The sequence below is a fragment of the Anguilla anguilla genome, chromosome 18, assembly GCF_013347855.1.
Source record: "Anguilla anguilla isolate fAngAng1 chromosome 18, fAngAng1.pri, whole genome shotgun sequence".
Lineage (NCBI taxonomy): Eukaryota > Metazoa > Chordata > Actinopteri > Anguilliformes > Anguillidae > Anguilla > Anguilla anguilla.
This window is the reverse complement of record NC_049218.1, coordinates 15,472,945-15,492,726: the sequence shown is the minus strand read 5'-3', so window position 1 is coordinate 15,492,726 and position 19,782 is coordinate 15,472,945. Positions and strand designations below refer to the sequence as shown.

The 19,782-nt window shown below is 45.0% G+C and overlaps 1 protein-coding gene across 2 annotated transcripts; it reads left to right on the top strand.

Moving 5' to 3' along the window:
- Positions 1-37: 37 nt before the first annotated feature.
- On the top strand, positions 38-14,847 carry urb2 (URB2 ribosome biogenesis homolog). 2 transcript variants are annotated; one of them, XM_035400632.1, is made up of 10 exons: positions 38-121; positions 1,320-1,559; positions 2,035-2,211; positions 2,365-5,656; positions 6,007-6,167; positions 9,023-9,133; positions 9,508-9,750; positions 11,056-11,152; positions 13,298-13,437; positions 14,010-14,847. In XM_035400632.1, exons 2-10 carry the CDS (start codon positions 1,434-1,436, stop codon positions 14,205-14,207), a joined length of 4,545 nt encoding a protein of 1,514 aa, XP_035256523.1. In that variant the 5' UTR covers positions 38-121; positions 1,320-1,433; the 3' UTR covers positions 14,208-14,847. The 2 variants fall into 2 exon arrangements, with proteins under 2 accessions (XP_035256523.1, XP_035256524.1); XM_035400633.1 differs by having other exon boundaries at positions 65-121; positions 1,370-1,559.
- Positions 14,848-19,782: the final 4,935 nt, after the last annotated feature.

Here is a 19,782-nt window from a genome sequence, read left to right as displayed (position 1 = left end):
GATATGAAACCTCTTAAGATATCCATAAGACTCGACCAGCGACTATTTGTGTCTGGAGGGTGAGGGTTAAAGGTCATCGCTGGCTTCAGACGCTCCAATTGAAACACACGTGTTTAAATTTGTAAGTAAGGATTTTATCTGCTGTATTGCTACTAAGAACATATAAATATCTAGAAAACGTAATTTGAATGTCGTCAACCCTAAGAGCCCTATATAATTCTTCCTCACTGAACGGTTAAGTGTTCCATAGTTTGTGCAAATGTAATCAACTGCTAACTTTACATTGACAGTCAGTTAGCTAGTTAGCATTCCTTTTCCGAAATCGAAGCCGCCGAACTAATAGGATATATGAATACAGCAATTAGGCAATTCCGCACATCTATTGAGTGCTACATTGTCGGTCTAAATGTAAATAAATCACTATGTTTCATAATAACCAGCTGCTATAAAATGCTGTGCAATTTGCTGTCAGCAATAGCTTGCAAAATGTTAGTGAAGTACGGGGAACTGTTTAAATTATTAATAAATTTAGTATCTAATACTAACGTGCTAGTACTAAATCAGATTGCTGTGTATTTCAATAAAAGGTGTTGATTCTAACACCATATTTAGCTGTGTGTGGATTGTCTTTGTATCTTAAAATTTCTCCCAACGAGTGACTGAAGATGAATATGTTTAATCTGTACGGTTTATGTATTCTAAATAGTTGCCCTAGTTTATGAAATTAAACTCAAATCTGGACAATATTGTACTGGGCCGTGTACGAATCGGCGCACGTGCCTACTGTTGAGTATACAAGTTGTATATAACTTGTTTACTCAGTATTCGCAAGTGTGCGGCAAGTGTTAAACTCAAATCTGGAAAATAACTGTAATGGGCCGACTTGCCTAATATTGAGTATACTCAGTAGTAGGCAAGTCTCCCGCAAGTGTGGCCGGAGCTGCTTATTTCTTAAGGAGTTCGATTACAATTTTATAATATCAGACTCGGAGTAAAATGTCACCCTCTACTGGTGAAATGTAGCACGAATAGTTTCTTCTTTATGGATTGTGTGAATGAGTATGGATTACTGTAGCCTTGGATGCCAGCCTAAAATAATTCAGTTTAGAGCGATACAGTGACTTACGTAAAATTAAGACATCAGGGAGGTTGAAGAGTAAAGGTTGTGTAAAGTATGTCTGACTCTATACAGCACTTGTACATTCCCAGATGGTAAGGTGAGAGTGTCTTGAGATTTGTCAAGATCAGATTGTTTGGGTTCTGATGTTAGTTTGGCTGTACTAATTTGTGTTTTATTCATATGATTTTTCTTTACTCAGACGGAGGTACTTGTATTATTTATGAATCACAATTGTCTGTCTGACCAAAGACAGTGCCAGTTAAAAGATTGCTGAAGGTTGCGGAGGTCGTCTCCTATAGGCCGGCCATCAAACATGGCTGCCATCTATTCGGGGATCCACCTGAAGCTTAAGAGTCCAAAAACGCCATGGTCAGACAAGCTGAAGCTGGCCCGCTTCGCCTGGATCTCTCCGCAGTGCTTCCTCCCAAACAAGGAACAGGCACGTCTTCGTCTTTCCCCTTCTCTGCACTCTTCAGCTCCAGAGACATCAGAACAGAGGGGTTTACAAACCGGGACACCTCACTCAGAACACACAGAAACTCACTGAGAAGAGAGATGAAACATTACTGCATATCACTGCTTATCGCTGCATGTTGCTCTACATAACTGAATATCGTTGTGCATTCCTGTATATCAATGCAATTCACTCTACATCACTGCATATAATCATGATTCTGCCTAATTAATAAATTATTACCTATTTACATGGATGTTTGTCAGAGACCACTTGATTTATACTAGTTCATTTATATGTAATATCAATGTCCATTTGATCTTGTACGTAGTACATATGGGGATGAAATTTATCATTGGGGGCTTTGAGTTGTAAATATTGAGGAACACCTTGAATAATGCACATCCAAGTGTGTTTGGAGTTTTTCATAGTTTTTCTTCTTTCTATTCTTTTCCCGTAGGTGTTGTTAGATTGGACAAGTCATGCCTTGACTGGTTACTACAGCAAGAAAGTGGAGTTTCCCCAGCAGGTGTTGGAGGGGCTGTGGGCATACCTGGATGACATTCTGCACAGCAAGCAGCTGCAGAAGGCCATCAGTCAGGGGAAGACTCTTAGTCTGCGCTCGACCATAGCACAGGTCTAACTGCCAACTTACTCTATGTTTCCTTCTGTCCCTTTGAAACTAAATACACATTTTAATCTTTTTATACTGTGAGAAATATAATTTCTGGAAATGGAATAAGTTTGGGTGGATTGTCTGTGTGTAACACACTTTTCTCTCCAACACCAGGTGGTCAATGACAGGATCCTGGAGTTGGGCTCATCCCCTTTAAGTGCCTCCACTGTGCTGAGATGTTGCCATGGTATCCTGTCCTCACCTGTGCTGTCCGTCACCTACAGCACCAGGTACGAGCTGCTGGTGGAGCTGCTCGCCAGGCTGTGCGGCCTGGCCTGTGCCATGCCCAGCCAGGAGCCCGGGGATCACCAGCGCCCCCAGGTGTTGGAGCTACTCCACCTGGCTCTCGGCAGCTACCTGCTGGTGCAGCGACAGCAGGCCAACCCCAACCGCGTGTTCGCGCAGGTGACCACCCACCTGCTGCAGCCCCTCCTCCTGCTCAGACACTTGCTGACCGCCCAGGTGCACCTGGGCCGGGAGATCCGGGCCCGAGTGGACGCGGTGCTGCAGTCGGCTCTCTTTCTGCCTGACCACCTGCTCTCCTACAGGGAGGAGCTGCTGCCCAATAAGGAAGTGGCGGCCTCTTCCCGCGGCCCCGCCCGTAAGGGGGTGCTGACCCCGGTGAGCAGCATCCTGCAGAGGTTGTCTGATCCTGGGCTGTGCGACAGGTCGCTGCACTTCGTCGTGCGCTCCACCTCCGTCCCGCTGCTGTACAGGTTTGCCCTGGATGCTTTTTGCCGCTCCGGAGACAACAAGGACGTCTGCTTCCGCCTGCTGACGCGGCTCGTCACCGCTTTGGACTTCACGGACGACCTGAGCCCCAAGGACAGCTTTGACCCTGCAAACTGGAGCCCGTCGCTGCTTTCTCTGGAAAACCTGCTCAATCTGGTCCTGAGCGGAGATGTGTACAACGTGGCGGCGGACAGAATCCAGCACGGCGAGGCACAGTTTCACTTCTACAGGAAGGTGGCTCACCTGCTGCTCTACAGGGCGCAGTCGGGGGTACCGGCCTGGTACCGCTGCCTGAAGGCCCTGCTGTCACTGAACCACCTGGTGCTGGAACCCGACCTGGATGACCTGGTGTCGTCCGCCTGGGTGGACTGTGACTGCGTGGAGGTGCGCTCAAGGAAGGCCAGGGAGGCTCTGATCGTGGCCGTGCTCCAGACCTACACCAAGCTGCGGCAGCTCCCCCGCCTCTTTCAGGAGGTCCTGCTGGTGGTGTGCCGCCCGGCGGCCGACGAGCTGAGGCCGTCGATCCTGACCGCAGCCCTCCAGCGGAGCCTGAGCCAGTGCCTGTTAGAAAGCCCCCCCAGCCAAAGCCTGGAAGTCTGGCGCCTCCTGCTGGAGAATGTGCAGAGCTACTTGCTGCCGGACCTGGAGGGGAAAGAGGACGTGGCCCTGAAGCTGCTCTCACTGAGCGGGCTCCTGCACGCGGTCCTCTTTAGCATTAGGACCCTGGACGGTAGCTCGCCCCTCCCCGTCCTGAAGCAAACCCAGAGCCTCATGGGAGAAACGCTCACGCTCATAACCCACCTGCTTCGCCTACTCGCCGTCAAGGACACAGAGGCCCCGTGGTTCCAGACTGTCCACCAGGCGGCGCTGTTCCTCAGCTACACCTGGGTGGAGGTGGACACTGTGTTTGAGATGCACTGCATCAGGTACAGGAGCGGTCTCGCAGAGACAGGCCCCAGTCTGCTGCCCGGTGTTGGGGGGGAGGAGTGGGAGCAGGTTCTATCCCTTTCCCAGCACTGTGGCCCCCTCAGCCAGTTCCTCCAGGAGCACCTGACCCTGCAGAGAATGAAGAAGGCTCTTCTTAAGACCAGCATCTGTACAGATGCAGATATCCTGGGCGATCTCTGCCGGGATGCTCAGCTCATCGTAGGGGCAGGGAAGGTGTCCTTCCATGAGGTGTCTGTGTGGGACCGGCAGGTGAGCAGTGTGGATGACAGAACCTATCCAGTGGCCCACTGGTTTCTGGTGACCTCAAATCTGGGTCTGATGGCTCCATATCTCTCTGGAGATGACATGTCTCACATAGCCGATATTCTGCTGGACTCTCTGTTGCATGGAGGTGCTCCTGACGGACCAGTGAAGGAAGCAGCTCACCTGTCCGTCGCCCACATTTCAAAGCATTTGCTTGAGAGCACGATGCTTGTCGAGTTATCCTCACTGTACTCTGTTATACTTCGGTGTCTCTCCAAAAGGATTGTGGGAGTCCTGTGTGGTTCTGAGCAGGGTTCCCAGTGTCAGGCGCTGTTAAGTTTTTGTGAAGAGGTGCAAGTCACAAAAGGAGAGGAGGAGGAGGAAGCTGGCTCTGAGGGAGGAGGAAGCCATTCTGAAGCACAATCTGCCTGGAGCAAACTGGGCATCAGAGCTCAGGCAGTCCTACAGTCGGCGAAGGCCGGGGCTAAAGTACCTCTGACTGGGACACAGCTGGAGAGCCTCGCTGGGTTACTGCAGGTCACCAGAACGCTTAACCCGGATGGCATGAGCCCAGAGGATCACTCCGAATACTTCCTTCTCCTGTTCTTCATGGCCGTCAGCGTCCAGCCTCTGTGCGACGCGGAACCCTCGGGCATTATAGGACTGCTAACCGAAATCTACCGCCTCATGACCTCACTGCAGTCGGGAAGTAATGTGGGGACCGTCCTGAAAGTTGTGCACGGAAGTGAACTCTTAGAAACATGTTTGTCCTCTGTTTTCTCCTTGAGTGATTGTCTTGCGCACACTGTGGATAGTTCAGCATGGATGGCCTTCGTTCAGGCTTTTCAGAGCTTCCTCCAGTGCCTGCTTCAGGTGATCATTAACAGGAGGAAGAGCTTGCGTCTCAACTTGGAGAAGTTCACCACCTTCGTGGTGGAGGGTGAGGTGACAGTCAGCATGCTGTCCGGTCCCGAGCGAGAGGGCAGCCCTGAAGCGGGGAGTCTGGTCTCCCTGCAGCTGCTGTTAGCCTCTCTGACTACGCTATGCCAGACTATGACGGCCAACTTGGGCGAGAGCAGCAAGCTGGATGAAACACTTGTGCAGCTTTCAGAGAGGGCCCTGTGCACCCTGGGACCTGTAGTCCAGCTGTGTCTGGGAGGCCAGGCCTGCGAGCGGCTGGGCCAGGCCTTCTCTGTGGATGTGGTGACGGTTATGGTCCAAGTGGAGCTGTCCCAGATCTCCAGCCGTGTCTCTGATGGGGACAAACAGAGCGAGCAGGGCCACCTGGCCCATCGGGACCTCTACAGGAGCTTTGCCCAGCAGGTCCTGAAAGAGCTTTGTTCTGCCCCTCGGCCCATGGACTTCCTGTTCTCCTCCCTCCACTTCCTGACTGCATACTACACTGCTGCCACGGCAACCGCGGAGCCCAACCTAATGGACCTTTACATCTCAGCTCTGCAGAATCTGAGAATGCTGCTTGCAGGTAATCTACCTGTCATTTATCTCCAGTTTTTCTGCTGGCCTGTAGAGTTTTATGTATGCAAGATGGCTAGTCTTAGCATCATCTTTAGCCTGAATGCCATTTTTTTAATTTCTTTTTTATTCCAATAAAAAACAGGACCATGGCTCTTAAAAAAAAAAAAGAAAAGAAACATTCTCTAGAACTCTAGAATTGCTTTTTTGGTTACTTGACAAAATCTTCTGCTGTAAATGAAAAGATGAGTGTGCTTTTCAGATGTATTTTGAGACTGAGGATGTTAATGCTGTTGAAAAAGGAATCCGAGTGTAAACATGCCTCAGTTTGTTCCCTGCTGACCCCACTGTTCTCTGTAGCCCCCTGGCTGTCTGTGGTGGAACTGCAGGAGCTGCAGACTCCAGTGAAGGAGTTGCTGACCCAGCTGGTGAGCAGGAGCTCGCAAGAGCAGCAGCACGTCCTCATGGGGACCCTGAAAGAGGGTCTGAGCTCCGCGCTGGTCAGGAACGGCCGGTCTAAGGTAAGACCTGTATGAGACCGCTGTTAGACTGCTGTAAGACCACTGTAAAACCACTATTAAGCACTTTAAGCCGCTGTAAGGAAAGGCCACTTCAAGACTTCAGATCATCAGGTTGGGCTGCCTGTGTAGTGGAACCAGAGACAGCTGTGTTAAGGCCCGCATTAAGACAGTGTTGAATGGTCTCTAGCGTAATGAGGGGCCAATATGGGCTGAATGGCTTGTTCCTATCAGCAAACCTTCACTCGCCACACCACTGTTCTTCCTGGTGCTGAATGGCTCTTTCTCCAGGAATATTCAAGCCATTCAGCAGTTTATTACAGGATGAACTGTTCCTACAGCAGTTATTGGTAAGCAAAGTCCCTGCTAACAAGCACAGCAAAACAAATAAAGGTAAATCAGTGTTTCACCTTACAGCGCGCAGGTATTCTTAGTCACGGCTGAGGATGTGTGTTACACGTGTATAGGCACAGCGGGTGAAATGCTCCTCTGCACTGCAGAGGTGCCTGGGAAAGCCCAAAACCCTGACACCGCAGTCCCAGAACACCCTGTACACGCTGACTGCAATTTAAAATGTACCGTTTCCCTCTGAGACACCATGCTAGGAAACCAGGCCAGAGTGTGCTTCAGGCTTTCCCACTCCGTCTCAAAATAACTGTGAGAATGTGCACTAAATAGCAGGCAGTGCCTAACACAGTGATTTATGAGCACCATTACACCCCTATCTGGGAGAGAGGTTAGCCCAATAAGAGTGAGGGCATTAGCTACTGTGCTGATGGGGTTTTAAGTGTGGGGGTTCCTATCCTTGTCATCACTGTAACTGGCAACCTATAGGGGTTTATGTAAATACTTCATAGTGGGTAGCATTTCCAGTCTGAGATTTGCATGATAAATGCTGTGATTTTGGCTAGAAATAGCCAGAGCCATAGAAACAGACAGTTGCGTCAATGGAAGGTCAAAAAGCAAGACAGTCACATGGTTCACGTAGGCTTCAAATCGTTCCTTTTCCAATAGGAGCATAGAGCGCTAACAGCAATTTATGGTAACTAGTACACAATATATGCATTGATTTACTATATATATAAATTGCAAGTTGACATATATTGGATGTTTGTGTATTTACACGAATATGGTTTTAAATATGGTCAAAAAATTACCTCAAATTAGAGGATGTTTGTTCCACCATATTGCCATCATACCCATATGTAGTCTACTGTTGACATTACTTCCATTAATAAATTATCTCTTAATTACATTTAATGTGTATTTTTGTGTCTCTTGGAGTAGCTTAATTGTACAAATCCATTTGGCTATAGTCATGTACTATGATTAATTGAAGCTTTTAACTAGTTAAGAATCTCACCCAGATACTGTCAGCCTATGAGCAAGGGAAATTTTGTTCTGTAAAGGACAGTGAGGTACGAACTGTTTACTGAAAATTAAGCTCGTGCTTGCAATAAAATGACCATGTGAATTGAGGTAATTGACCCAAAAGCTGTTGACAGTTTAACTACACATGAAGTGGCTAAAAACCCGACTTTGAAAACATCAAATTTTTGACTGGCAGTAGAACTGGTAATAATGCCAAATTATTTCTAGACCCACAATTCAGTCTTTGTTCCACTAAAATGATAAGTCAAGCAGGTTGTGTGTTTTGCTGCTGATGTGTCCTTCAATGAAAATGGCAATGAATGAACTGGAGAAAAATGTGATATTTTCATCAGATAATTTAGTGAAATGTATTCACATAGATGTATGTGGAGAATATGTATAGGCACTCCCATTTGGGGAATGGATAACTTACTACCACCCACCAGACTACAAAGCACACACTCCAATGTTATATTTGACTAATACCTTTTTCCCTAAACACATGTTTAGAAGCCTTTGTCTCTAATTCATTGAAAAGATAACACGTTGCAATATTGATTGTTACTATGTGTTGCTATTGCTAACGTTATCCATTATCCTGGCTAACGTTATCGGTTAACATTAGGTAAATCTACTAATTTGGTGGAAAATGATGAGGTAACATTCTTTAGCTCACATTGTTAATTCAGGTCGAATGTGCTAACAAGATGAGTATCAAAATGCTATTGATTTTACCTTCTTTACCTTTGAAAGGAGCATCACAGTCAGTGTGCTACTCTACAGCGGGGCTGCAATGTTTGGAACTATTGAGACTCTCCATGATCCATCATTGCTCTAAAAAATTGGCCCATTGGGGCAAACAGAGTTGACATGGCTCTCTCTTTCTAGGGCTGTGGAAATAGACTAAAAGTTTGGAGAAAAAGGCCAGCAGTGGTTATCACATTTATTATCACATTTAATAAGTGGCTACATTGCCATGTATTCTATTGTTTTAATACTTTGCTCTTCTGTTGCGGCCGTATTTATACACATCACATCACAAAGTAACTTTGATTATGATGCAAGTATTATTAAAAAACACTGCTATTTAATGGAAAATGTCAATACCGCTCTGGAATTTTATGCAAATAATTCAGCTGCAGCCATTTTGCAATTCAGAAGCAGTGATTTAAAATGAAAAAAAGCAAATCTGTCCATTTCAGTTGTATTAAGCGTGTCTGTGAGCTTTCTGCTGAAAAGCACCCCTAGTCGTGCCTTCTCTTGACCAGTTTCCTGTTTGGTCAGATTTGGGGTGCTAAAATAAGCAGAAAGTGGAAGTGGAAATCACATTCGGAGGATAGCATTTGTCTAGAATTACTACAGTAGGACTTTCCTGGAAAAGCGTAAACTTCACATTAATCACATTTATGTGAGTCACATTTCTTTTCTAAAGGCTTGGTAAAAATTGAACTAGTTCTTCTGTTTAAGTGCAACCACTTCCTTTTCAGGATGTCCTCTCAGCTGTGACTCTGACAAAGCTGCTTGCGAGCTGTTCTCTTTCTGAAAGCTGCTACAAGGCCTTCTGGTTCCTGGCGCCTCAGATTATATCTGCCATTATCGTAAGTACTTAATTTGGCTTTGTTCTTTAAGTGTTGAAATCAAATGTCGTTCTATTGTGTCTCAATGAAATTTGCCAGTTTCATTGATAAATAGTTGCTGTACCTTTGTACCTGTAAGATTTAGCAAATGAGCCTTACAACTTGTTTCATAGGTTTTGATCATGATGGGAAACACACTTGTATAATACAGAACAAAATGTTAAATGATGTTTTAAAACATGTGCTTAACTGGAAGGAAATTATATATTGTAATTATTGTAAATTGAAATACGTTGCGTTTCATATTTAGCGGTATTTATGCCTGCAATCTCAATGTATTCCTTAATAGAAGGGACCTGCGCTGTGTGAGTGACTTTTCTGCTTTCCTCTCATAGTTTGTAGTGCAGGAGTGCGCGAGGGACGTGGCGTTGGTCGGCGAGTTGGCAGTGCCCGCTGTGGAAGCTCTGACCGTGCTTCTGCGGCGGGGGGAGGGCGTGCTGTCCAACCCCCACCACGTGGGCCTGGCGTTCGGGGCGCTGCAGCTCGTCCCGCTGGAGCTCCCCTCCGCCGAGGTCTACCACTCCGCCTTCCAGGCCGTACACGAGGCGCTGTTCGCCGTGGTGCAGTGCCACCCCCAGGTGAGCCGCGACTCGGGCGGGACTGCCGCCGCCTGGAGTGTGCAGCCCTGCGCTTTGGTTCCACTGCGCGCTGCTCCTCCGCATGCTGCTCCTCCACAGGCAGGCTGAGGGCCCGGCTCCACTGCGTCCCTCTGCACAGAGGGCTTTACTGGCTTTGAAAGCCCTCGGGCCTGAATGAATGAGCCACTGCTGTGTGACGTGTCGTGTTCTTTTAAGTTCAGGGATTAAAGTACATTCCCTGGCAAAGTCAGAAATGTCTTCCAGGAATGCACGCTTGAAGACTTCACTGTGCGCGCTTGAACACTTCACTTTGTGTTCCTTCACGTCGTTGACAAGGTCACATCAGGAACATCTTCTCCAGTTAGAGATAGAGGAGCCAAAGAAAGGACTTCAGCTAAGAGAGCAGCGCTGCCTATCTATTAGCATAAAGCCAGCATTTGCATATTTATTTTCATTTCCCACTGTAATATGTCACAACTTAATGGCGGTAATTAGACTGGCTTCAACATGAATTTGTCTGTTCATTGTGGCAGTACCATTCTGGAAATGTTTATGTACCGTGCTTCACATCACAGACAGGGCTTTGTGTAGCTGGGTCACTAGCCTTATTGAGTTCGTCTTGGTATGCAGGTGCTGATGCTGTGGTTTCCACTTCAACCCCTTAAGCACAGATTGCATTTTCTAAAAATGAAAGGTTGCGCGGACATACATAAACATTCCGGAGAGATGCCTGGATTCTGCTGACAGACGGCATCTGTCATTCCACCTGTCAGGCATTTGCTCAGCATTTATTTATTTTTCACCTTAAATTATGGCAGTGAGAGTGATTGAAGTTTTGAGATGCAACACCTTCCCAGATGCAGAGCAACTTTCTCTGCAGAGCAGCTGACTGCAGAAGGCGCTATCCCTGCTGTTACAATTATACTGAATGCCCACAGAGAGAGAAACTTCCTGTCTGTGGCTCCCCGCCAAATATAGGCACACGTTAAGAAGATGGTCCATTTACCAGCAGAGCAGCACTGTAGTGTAAAGGTTAGGGAACTGGGCTTTTTGCCTAAAGATTTCAGGTTCAGTTCCAAGGTAGGGTTCACTGCCATTTTACCCTTACCCTAAGCATTGTGCTTAACCTGAATTGCTTCCATATAAGTCCAGTTGTATAAGTCGATACTATGGTCAGTGTGTTATAGCGTCGATACTATGGCCAGTATGTTTTTGTGTTACATTTTTAGTTCTCACTATTCTTTCCAGTTCATTTCTTATTCCTTTGTATTTCCTGCTTAATGAATACGTCTGAATTGTGCACAGGTGATGCTGAAAGCCACGCCCTCATTCTTAAACTGTTTCTCCCGGCTGGTGGCGTCCGTCATGCGGGAGGGGCGACAGAGACCGGAGGGGGAGAGAGGTGAGTGTCTGTGTGCAGCAGCAGAGCAGTCATGCTTTCATGAGAAAAGAACTCTGAGTGGATCAAAGTATCAAATATTTATTAATCAGCGCTCCAAGGAACCACACTAGCATGGATAATGCATGCTTCATCCAACATGTTTATGTAAGATTGATTTGTGAAGTGAAGCGCTGTCTTTCCTTAAAAGATTTTGACGGTGGGGGGGAACCCCTGCATTTTACCCAAGTAGATATGTGCTGATTTCCTGAATTAGCTGTCTGTGGTGTCAGTGGTCAGGCCTGGGTGCCACTTCCTGTTTGTGGAGGGTGTTTGCTGTGTTTGTTTTTTTTTAAGTGTCTGTCCCTGCGGGTCTGGTCACAAGGGGGAGGGCTCAGTGCAGTTCCCCCATTGAAAGCTTTTGACATTATACAGCCCTAATCAACCCTAATTTATTTTCAGGATAAAAGGTAGTTTTCAAAGGAGACTTTTCTGTTCTCAATTTTTAAGATCAACACATTAAAAAAATGTTTCCCCTTGGTTTAAAATCACATTATGCAAAGTTTTTTTAATTTAACTATAATCCACCGCCATGAAAGTTTCACTGAGGGGAACACCCTGGTGATCCATTGTTTAGCTGTGCCTCAGAAACAGGAATGTGTGTTTTGGGTATATTAAAAGGATACGATCATTAATTTGTTTGGCAGGACATTTTGATATACTTCCTGCAGTTTCACAACCAACAGGAGGACGTTTTCCTTTGTAAATGATTTTCAATAATTTCTTTTTTTTGGCCTCTCATATCTTTTGGAGATAGCATTTCTAATTCCGTGTTTTTCAAAGTTTCTTCGGTAGATTTAATGAACCTGTCAGCAGCGCAGTAGGAATGTGGAGCTCTGGGTCTCCTGCATTTACTTATGAGCCTGTGTGTGTAAACGGACACTGAGCAGACCACAGGGTTTGTTTTTGCGACAGGACAGTGCAGGAGTTTTTAAAGTTTTGTGCAAATACAGAGATCACCAGACCTGCCTGCTTTGATGATTTATCGTGGGCTCATATGGGGGCCCGGTTGCATTCGTGGAAAGGCCAGTAGCTAGAGAACTTTTAGAATGTACATTTTTAAGTGGCACGAGGGGGTTTGGTTCTGACTGTGCTATTTGTTTCCCAAAGCATATCCAGATCAGCTTGGGGTGGAATGAGACCGAGCTGTCAGAAGTCTACTCTCTCAGCCAGAACATTGTTCATTTTTTACCCTCCATTCACATTTTTCCCTTTCCACTTCCTGTGTCATTAAATGCTACCTATAGGTTGTGTGCACTCACCTGCACATTTTACTGCATTCACCAAAGCTTGCATTACATTGGGCTCAATCAGTGATGCGTTCATGTCCTTTACAATCCAGCTGGGATTGTGTGCAAGGCAAAAGAGATTTGATCTGATGAGATTTTATTGATTTTAAAACGTTACTGCAGAAAGATGGCTTTATAACATAAAGCACAATATGGACCCCTACACACCTATAACTAGAGTATAAAGAGTCTGTGCTGAAGCTATCAGCCCCTAATATGTAAAAGACCTCAGGTGTGCTGTGGTTAAGGCCTCAGGCGTGCTGCGGTTAAGGCCTCAGGCTCAGGCGTGCTGCTGTTAGGGCCTCAGGTGTGCTGTGGCTAAGGCCTCAGGTGTGCTGTGGTTAAGGCCTCGGGTGTGCTGCCGTCAAGGCCTCAGGCGTGCTGCCGTTAGGGCCTCAGGTGTGCTATGGCTAAGGCCTCAGGTGTGCTGTGGTTAAGGCCTCGGGTGTGCTGCCGTCAAGGCCTCAGGCGTGCTGCCGTTAGGGCCTCAGGTGTGCTGTGGTTAAGGCCTCAGGCGTGCTGTGGTTAAGGCCTCAGGTGTGCTGCGGTTAAGGCCTCAGGTGTGCTGAGGTTAAGGCTTCAGGTGTCCTGTGGTTAAGGCCTCAGGTGTGCTGTGGTTAAGGCCTCAGGCTCAGGCGTGCTGCTGTTAGGGCCTCAGGTGTGCTGTGGCTAAGGCCTCAGGTGTGCTGTGGTTGATTTCTTGCTGTAATATTTTGCCCAGACCTTTCCTGTCAGATGTTTTTTTGAGACCCCTGACTCTTCCTTCTCTCTTTTGCTCCTCCCCTCTCTTCCCCCTTTCTCTCCCTCTCCTCCCCTGAAGGTTCTGAAGCAGAGAGTGAAGTGGTTCTGAAGTGTGCTCTGCTGGTAGAGCGCATGTACACACACATCGCTTCTGTTGCTGAGGGCTTCACGGTGCTGTCCTCCTTCATAGTGGCTCAGTACGTCAGCGAGCTTCAGAAAGTAAGCACCCTCACTTCCTCCTTGCTCACATGGTTACGAAGCACCATATGCACCAACATGACCACGCCTCCTCCTACCTACCTTCTACCAGAAGTAGGTATTCTACATTCACTAGTGCACAACAAACATCTGGAACGCATGTGTAGTTCTCCAGGACAGAGCAACTGCCTAGTCACATTTGACTTTGTGAGTCAGAGTGGAAAATCTGTGTTCACGATAAAGCTCTTGGAGTCTGTAGTTTTAAAAAGTCACTGGCGTGGGTGGAGGTGGCACAGCAGCAATATAGTATGTGAGTTTTACGATTTCAAAGGGGGAAAAACATGACTAAGTCCCTGATGACTTTAGTGACCTCAGTGGAGTGGTTAACCCAGCCTGTCTCACAGCCATGTTCCATTTCTCCATTTTAGAGCCAGCCTGCTGTAAAAAAGAAAAGAAATTGAAACCAGAGCTGTTTCCCACCCGTTCTAGCTGAACAGAGCTCCTTCAGGGCTCCTGGTGTTTTTGTTTTGTGTTGTGCAGTGATGTTCACCCGCCCCCCGCCTCCAACATCTCATTCCTGCTTTATTCCCTAGGTAACACTGTACCCGGAAATCAAGAGCCACCTTACAGAGGGCATTTATAAGATCCTGGACCTCTGCGTGGAGCAGGACATCAAGTTCCTCTCCAGCACACTGCCGCTGGGCGTCCGGGAGGTTTTCAGTGAACTGTACAGCAGCTACACTCACTACCACAAGACCCAGAGGCAAGGAGAGGCTAAGTACACAGCCTAAAGCCCTTTTGCAGCCTCACGCTGCCACGTACTCCGGCTGTGTGTCTCTAATGATGTCATCCTGTGGAAATCCTGTATTCATCTTCATGTACATTTCTGAAGGACCACAGGCCTTTGAGAACAGCCTAAACACTGGACAGGTTTCTGTTCAAATGAGGTTACTCTGATGCAGGATGTGATCTCTCTATTTTGAGCAAACAATGTTTGTCACCGTAATTCCCCGGCTGGAAATAAATCACAACAGATAATAAAGACATCTTGAGATTATGATAATGCATTCAGAACCAAAATTAGTCTCTTAAGTGGTTTTACGTACAACTGAGTCACATTAAGAAATGCATGTTTCATGGAGATGAATGTAATTTAATGTGCTGTACACGCATTCTTTTTGAAACCATTTAAATAATTACAGCTTGCTCGAGTTCATTCCCATATGTAATTATATATTTACAGATACATTTCTTATGAGAAATATCCAAGTGTCTTTGGGGAAAGTGTTGTTTGTAACAAAGTATTTATGAAACTTTTTGTACTGGGACAGTGTTTTGGTTGAGCTGAATTATTTTGTTGAAGAATGCCATTTTAAATGCCAGTATCAATGATGAGAACCCACATAAACATGACCTGTTTGGTGTTTTTTATGCAAGCATTCTGTTTTATGAAGACTGTCACTGTTACACTGAAAGCCATCTGGGGCCTTGCTGAATAATGGCAGTTTTCCCCTTTTTCTCGTAATTAGTAGAGGCTGAAAAACACACTGAACTGAATACCGGGTGATGTTACAGGAGCATGCCTACAGCTGCAAGACTGATCCTGGATATCAGACTTCTAAGTTATGATGAGAGGCTTAATATATTTAATCTCTAAAGTGGATTAGTAGTGCTATTTCAAATTGAGTTCTCTGCAGATTGGCACAGATGAAAATGAGTTCACAGCTACACTTTGCACTGACAATAAGAAGCAAGCTATCAGTAGGTAGTAATGTATCATCAGATTTTCATGGCTTGCAGTAGAAGCAGAAGCACTTGGGGTGTTGAAAACCAGACTTGGCACAGTGATTGAAGCTGTACTTTTGGCAAAGTGATGAGTGTTTGTAGCAGGATTACCAGTTCTTGTCATCAGATGTTCCAATGACCAACTGCACTGAGACCCAGGAAATCTTGGGGTGCTTACTGTATTACAATCAGATTAAACAGCAGAACGTCGGCATCACTACAAGGGAAAATGCTCTTTGATTCCACCCCAGGGTATTTTAAAATCTTAGAATTTATAAACTCTTTATTGTGATTTCCAGTATTTTTGCTTTTTATCATCCATTCTGCAGTAGGGGAGTTTGGGTAACAGGGTAATTATGTTGTAATAATGCAGTCTTTGGATATTAAATAAAAATAGCTCAGACATTATGCTCCCCCTTCTCCATAACAGGAGCATCTTTTTTTTTAAAGAGCCTTGTTCTGTTTCAGGATTCAAGGATAAAAGCAGGTTGAGTGTGTCCCTGGAGACGAGAGGCCACCCTTACTCCCAGAATGCAGTGTAATTTATACATTTGCATCTAAATCCGCCAACCACCAAAACAGTCTGGGTCCCTTTCCAGTGGCAGCTCATTTATTTAATTAGACTGATAATTTAATTAGTGTAAATGGGAATTGCCAACCTTGTACCCCCGAGCAGCTGTTGGCTGGAAGGAAAAAAATACAAAAGCAATAAAGCCTACAGAACCACTTCAGGACGGAGAGTGTGGAAGATGGATAGTAATCTATTAACGATGAAGGAGGGGCCAAGCATCGTTTTTCTCCCACTCTTAACTTCCCATCTCACTGTCCCTCTTTAAATACCCCCTCAATGCCCCTCTAATTGCCCCTTTGTAACTGCCCCTCTCCCATGTCTAAATAAATCCACTCTAATCCAGACTGGATGTTCAGCTGCAGTAGGCAGCATAAGACACTTCCACATGAGCTGTGTTTTGACAGCTACATATTTCATAATTGGGCTTGATGAGTCATTGCTTCACCGCAGCTGATTCCATATTTATATCCAGAATTATAATGAGAAAAGTAAAAGTATGCATTGGCAGGCTTACAATAATAGTTTTCTTTCATTCTTTTGTCAAGAATGAAATGTGTATCAAGCAAAACCTCTCATCAGCAACAAGAATTGAGAGGCCAGAGTACAATTTGCCAAAAAAAAAAAAATACAGGCGAGCCAGATGAGTTCTAGAACAAAGTTTTTTGTACAGACGAGACCAAAATAAACTTTTACCAAAGGGATGGAAAGCTGAAAGTGTGGAGAAAGAAAGGAACAGCCCATGACCTAAAAAACTCCCTGCATCTGTGAAATGTGGAGGAGGTAATGTCAAGGTTTGGGCATGTAAGACTGCTTTTGGAACAGGCTCACTCGTCTTTATTGATGATGTAATGGAGGGTGGCAGCAGTAGAATAACTTCTGAAGTCGACTGGCAGATTTTGTCTGACCATGTATAAAAAAATTCCTCCAACCTCATCAGCCGGCACTACATCCTGCTGGAAGACAATGACCCCAAACTGCCTATGCAACCAAACCATTCATCAGTGGAAAAAAAGGACTGGTCAAGACAGTCACCTGATTTTAATCTAATTGAGTGTGCATTTCACTTGAAGAGGATGAGAACAGAAATCCTGAGTGTGCATTTGCTGTACATGCAGTACAGTCCATAAGTATTTGGACAGTGACACATTTTTTGTTTGCCTCTGTACTCCAACACATTGGATTTGAAATGAAATTATGAATATGAGGTTAAAGTGCAGACTTAGTTTCCATTTGAGGAAATGTATGTCCGTATGTAGGGATTACTGCCCTTTTTATAAAGTTCACTCAATTTATGGGATCAAAAGTTATTTAACAACAATTGACTGCTCAGCTGTTTCTTGGCCAGCTGTGTGTTGTTGCATTATTAATTCACGCACACAAAAAGCTAACAAGGCCAAGAGTTGATAGAATGCAAGGGATTTGCAATCAAGCACTAAATACGATGATTATTTAAGATTGTTAATTTGTCCAATTGCTTTTGGTCCTCTAAAATAGGGGAACTGTATAAAAAGGCAGTAATTCCTACATGGATCACCTGATATGGATGTAAATACCCTCAAATGGAAGCAGATCTGCACTTTAACCTCATATTCATTGTTTCATTTCAAATCCAATATGCTGGAGTACAGATCTAAAACAACAAAAATTGTGTCTCTGACCAAATACTTACGGACTCCACTATATATTAGTTAATCTGTTATGCAGTAGTTCAGGATTTCTGCCAGTCAGGGCCTTGCAGCCATGAAAGCAGAGAGGGAGGACATTTCATACTGGCCTGCTTCCAGTCTGTGGTCTCAGCACTGCAATTTATTGAACCCCAGATCAATATTAGTTTGTCGGTATCAATATTTTGAAATTACATTGATGTTACTGCACTCATTTAACCTCTTGTTTTGCATAATTAATAATGGAAGTCTATTGTAATACGGGTTTGCTGTCATTGGAACAACACCATTTCCATACAACATCTCTGCAATAAGGACACTGATCTATTAATAAACCATACTGGTGATATGAAGGTTATATATTAATTTTGGTTGTATGATAATGTTCGTATTTTGGTTGTATAGTAAAGGCCATATTTATTTTGGTTATATCTTGATGATATATTTAGATGGAGCTCTTAAGTATTTCTTTGCGTGATCCTGTTTAATTCGTAAGTAAGCTTGCCCCACTGAAGACCCTTAAAGCCTGCGTGTCGTTAAATCCTTCTTTTGATTGATGAGGCAAGCCTCCATCCTTCTGCCGGCACTATCCCCCCGACTCCCCTTCTTCTCTAATTGCCTATATCTGGCCTCTGATTCTCCTAGACGTCTGCTGCCTCTCCTTATGCGTTTCCCCCTTTACCAATCAACTGCACTCTTAAGCTCTGAGGTGCAAAACAATGTGAATGAGTTTAAAATGCCATGGCAGACGCTGGCTGCCTAATTCCCCAGGAGAGCTGAATCGCACAACTCCACTGCGTTAAAACTGCAGGCCTCTTCTGATGCAAATGCACCTGCGTTTCAGCCAACAGAAGAACCCGGCAGAGGATATGGTAAATTAGGAAAAACCGAAAATTGTACTTGTCATCTGTTATACTAGGTATCTATATTGATAGTTTCATTTGTTTTTAATTATTGAGAACACAACCTGATTTCACGATTCCTTAACAAAACACCCGAATTCTATAATCTACCGCTCTCCCTCCCCTCCTGTCATTATTCATTTTTAAAATGACTGATCACATGTAAATAACGTAAATGTATACGCAAATTCACAGTATCTTGGTTATAGATGTTGGCTCATTGGTACTCTATTTTTGCCAGCTATTGTGGATCACCTGGTATAGGTCAAACAGCCAGAAAGGATTGCAAGACATTCTGGAGTGTGATGACAGCATAAGAGCGGTGAGATAATTGTTTAAAGCAGTGAAATCGCTCGTTGAGAATAGGCTATATATTTTAATTGGGAAATAAATCTCTAACGTGAATCTTGTATCTTAATACTCTAGCCTAATGTATGGAAAGTTGATGCATTTCAGCTGCAGTGCTCCTTGAGCGGTCGGCAAGATTAAATATGGGTCGTATTCATCATACACAAGGCGCAGGGTTCTGATTTTCACTTATTGGACGTCGGATAAGATCTTTTTTAAATCCTTCTTGAGCTGCCCTTATCCAAATTAGCTTCAAAGCTCCGTTGCGGTTTTGTATGGGTCAGTCACAGACGGTAAAGCCCTTTTGTTTCCCCTAATTGAAAGAAGAAATGTGAAATATTCACGTCCATGTCCTTGCTGAAATTAAACGCGAATCGGACACAAATTGAGAAATGTAAGATTGGGGTAGAAAGGTTGTTTCTGGTGTTCATTGGCCAGTAGGGGGACCCTTGAGCCAACTAGAAAGACAAAGTCCCAGTGCTGTGATGGGGACATTGTACAGCTTAAAATGGTTTCTTTCATATGGAATAAGTCCCGACTCACCGTGGTCATTCAGTGTATATGCCTACCATTCCAATCATTTCAGAGAGTAGGATGTAAAATGAAGCGTGCCACGGGGAAATTCCCACTGCCCCTCCACAGTTGTGTAGCTTCAGCTAGAAAAGCTTATTTATTCACCAGTAACCTCAAAAGGAGTCATTTTTAAAATCTTTTTTGTAAAGGAGAACTTATTCTCAACTGCCTCCCTGGTTTTATAAATGTAGACCTAAAATAAACTCGAATTTCGTTGTGCCATTGTGTTTAAAGCAGTTTTGTCAGAGCAGTTTATCTTAAAGGATCACTTTTTAAAAGCCAGATATGAATGGGGTGACAGATTTGCTTGAAATGTAGGCAAGAATTATTCGAACCGAAAATCCGAGGACGAACAGGCAATAATGTATCTTGCGCTCCACATTAATGTGAAACTATGTTCATTCGTCGTCCAAACCGGAGCTTAAAAACAGTGTCCTTTACCTCCTAACGGGTGACTGCCAAAACCGAGCCAAACGTAGGCTACGAACCTGGGGAGCTTAGCCTAAACCCGGCCGCCCCTTTC

Coding starts and splice junctions, on each gene's coding strand:
- urb2 (XM_035400632.1), top strand. CDS start 1,434: ATGGCTGCCATCTATTCGGGGATCCACCTGAAGCTTAAGAGTCCAAAA. Junction 9,134..9,507: donor AGATTATATCTGCCATTATC/GTAAGTACTTAA, acceptor TTCCTCTCATAG/TTTGTAGTGCAGGAGTGCGC. Junction 11,153..13,297: donor GAGACCGGAGGGGGAGAGAG/GTGAGTGTCTGT, acceptor CCTCCCCTGAAG/GTTCTGAAGCAGAGAGTGAA.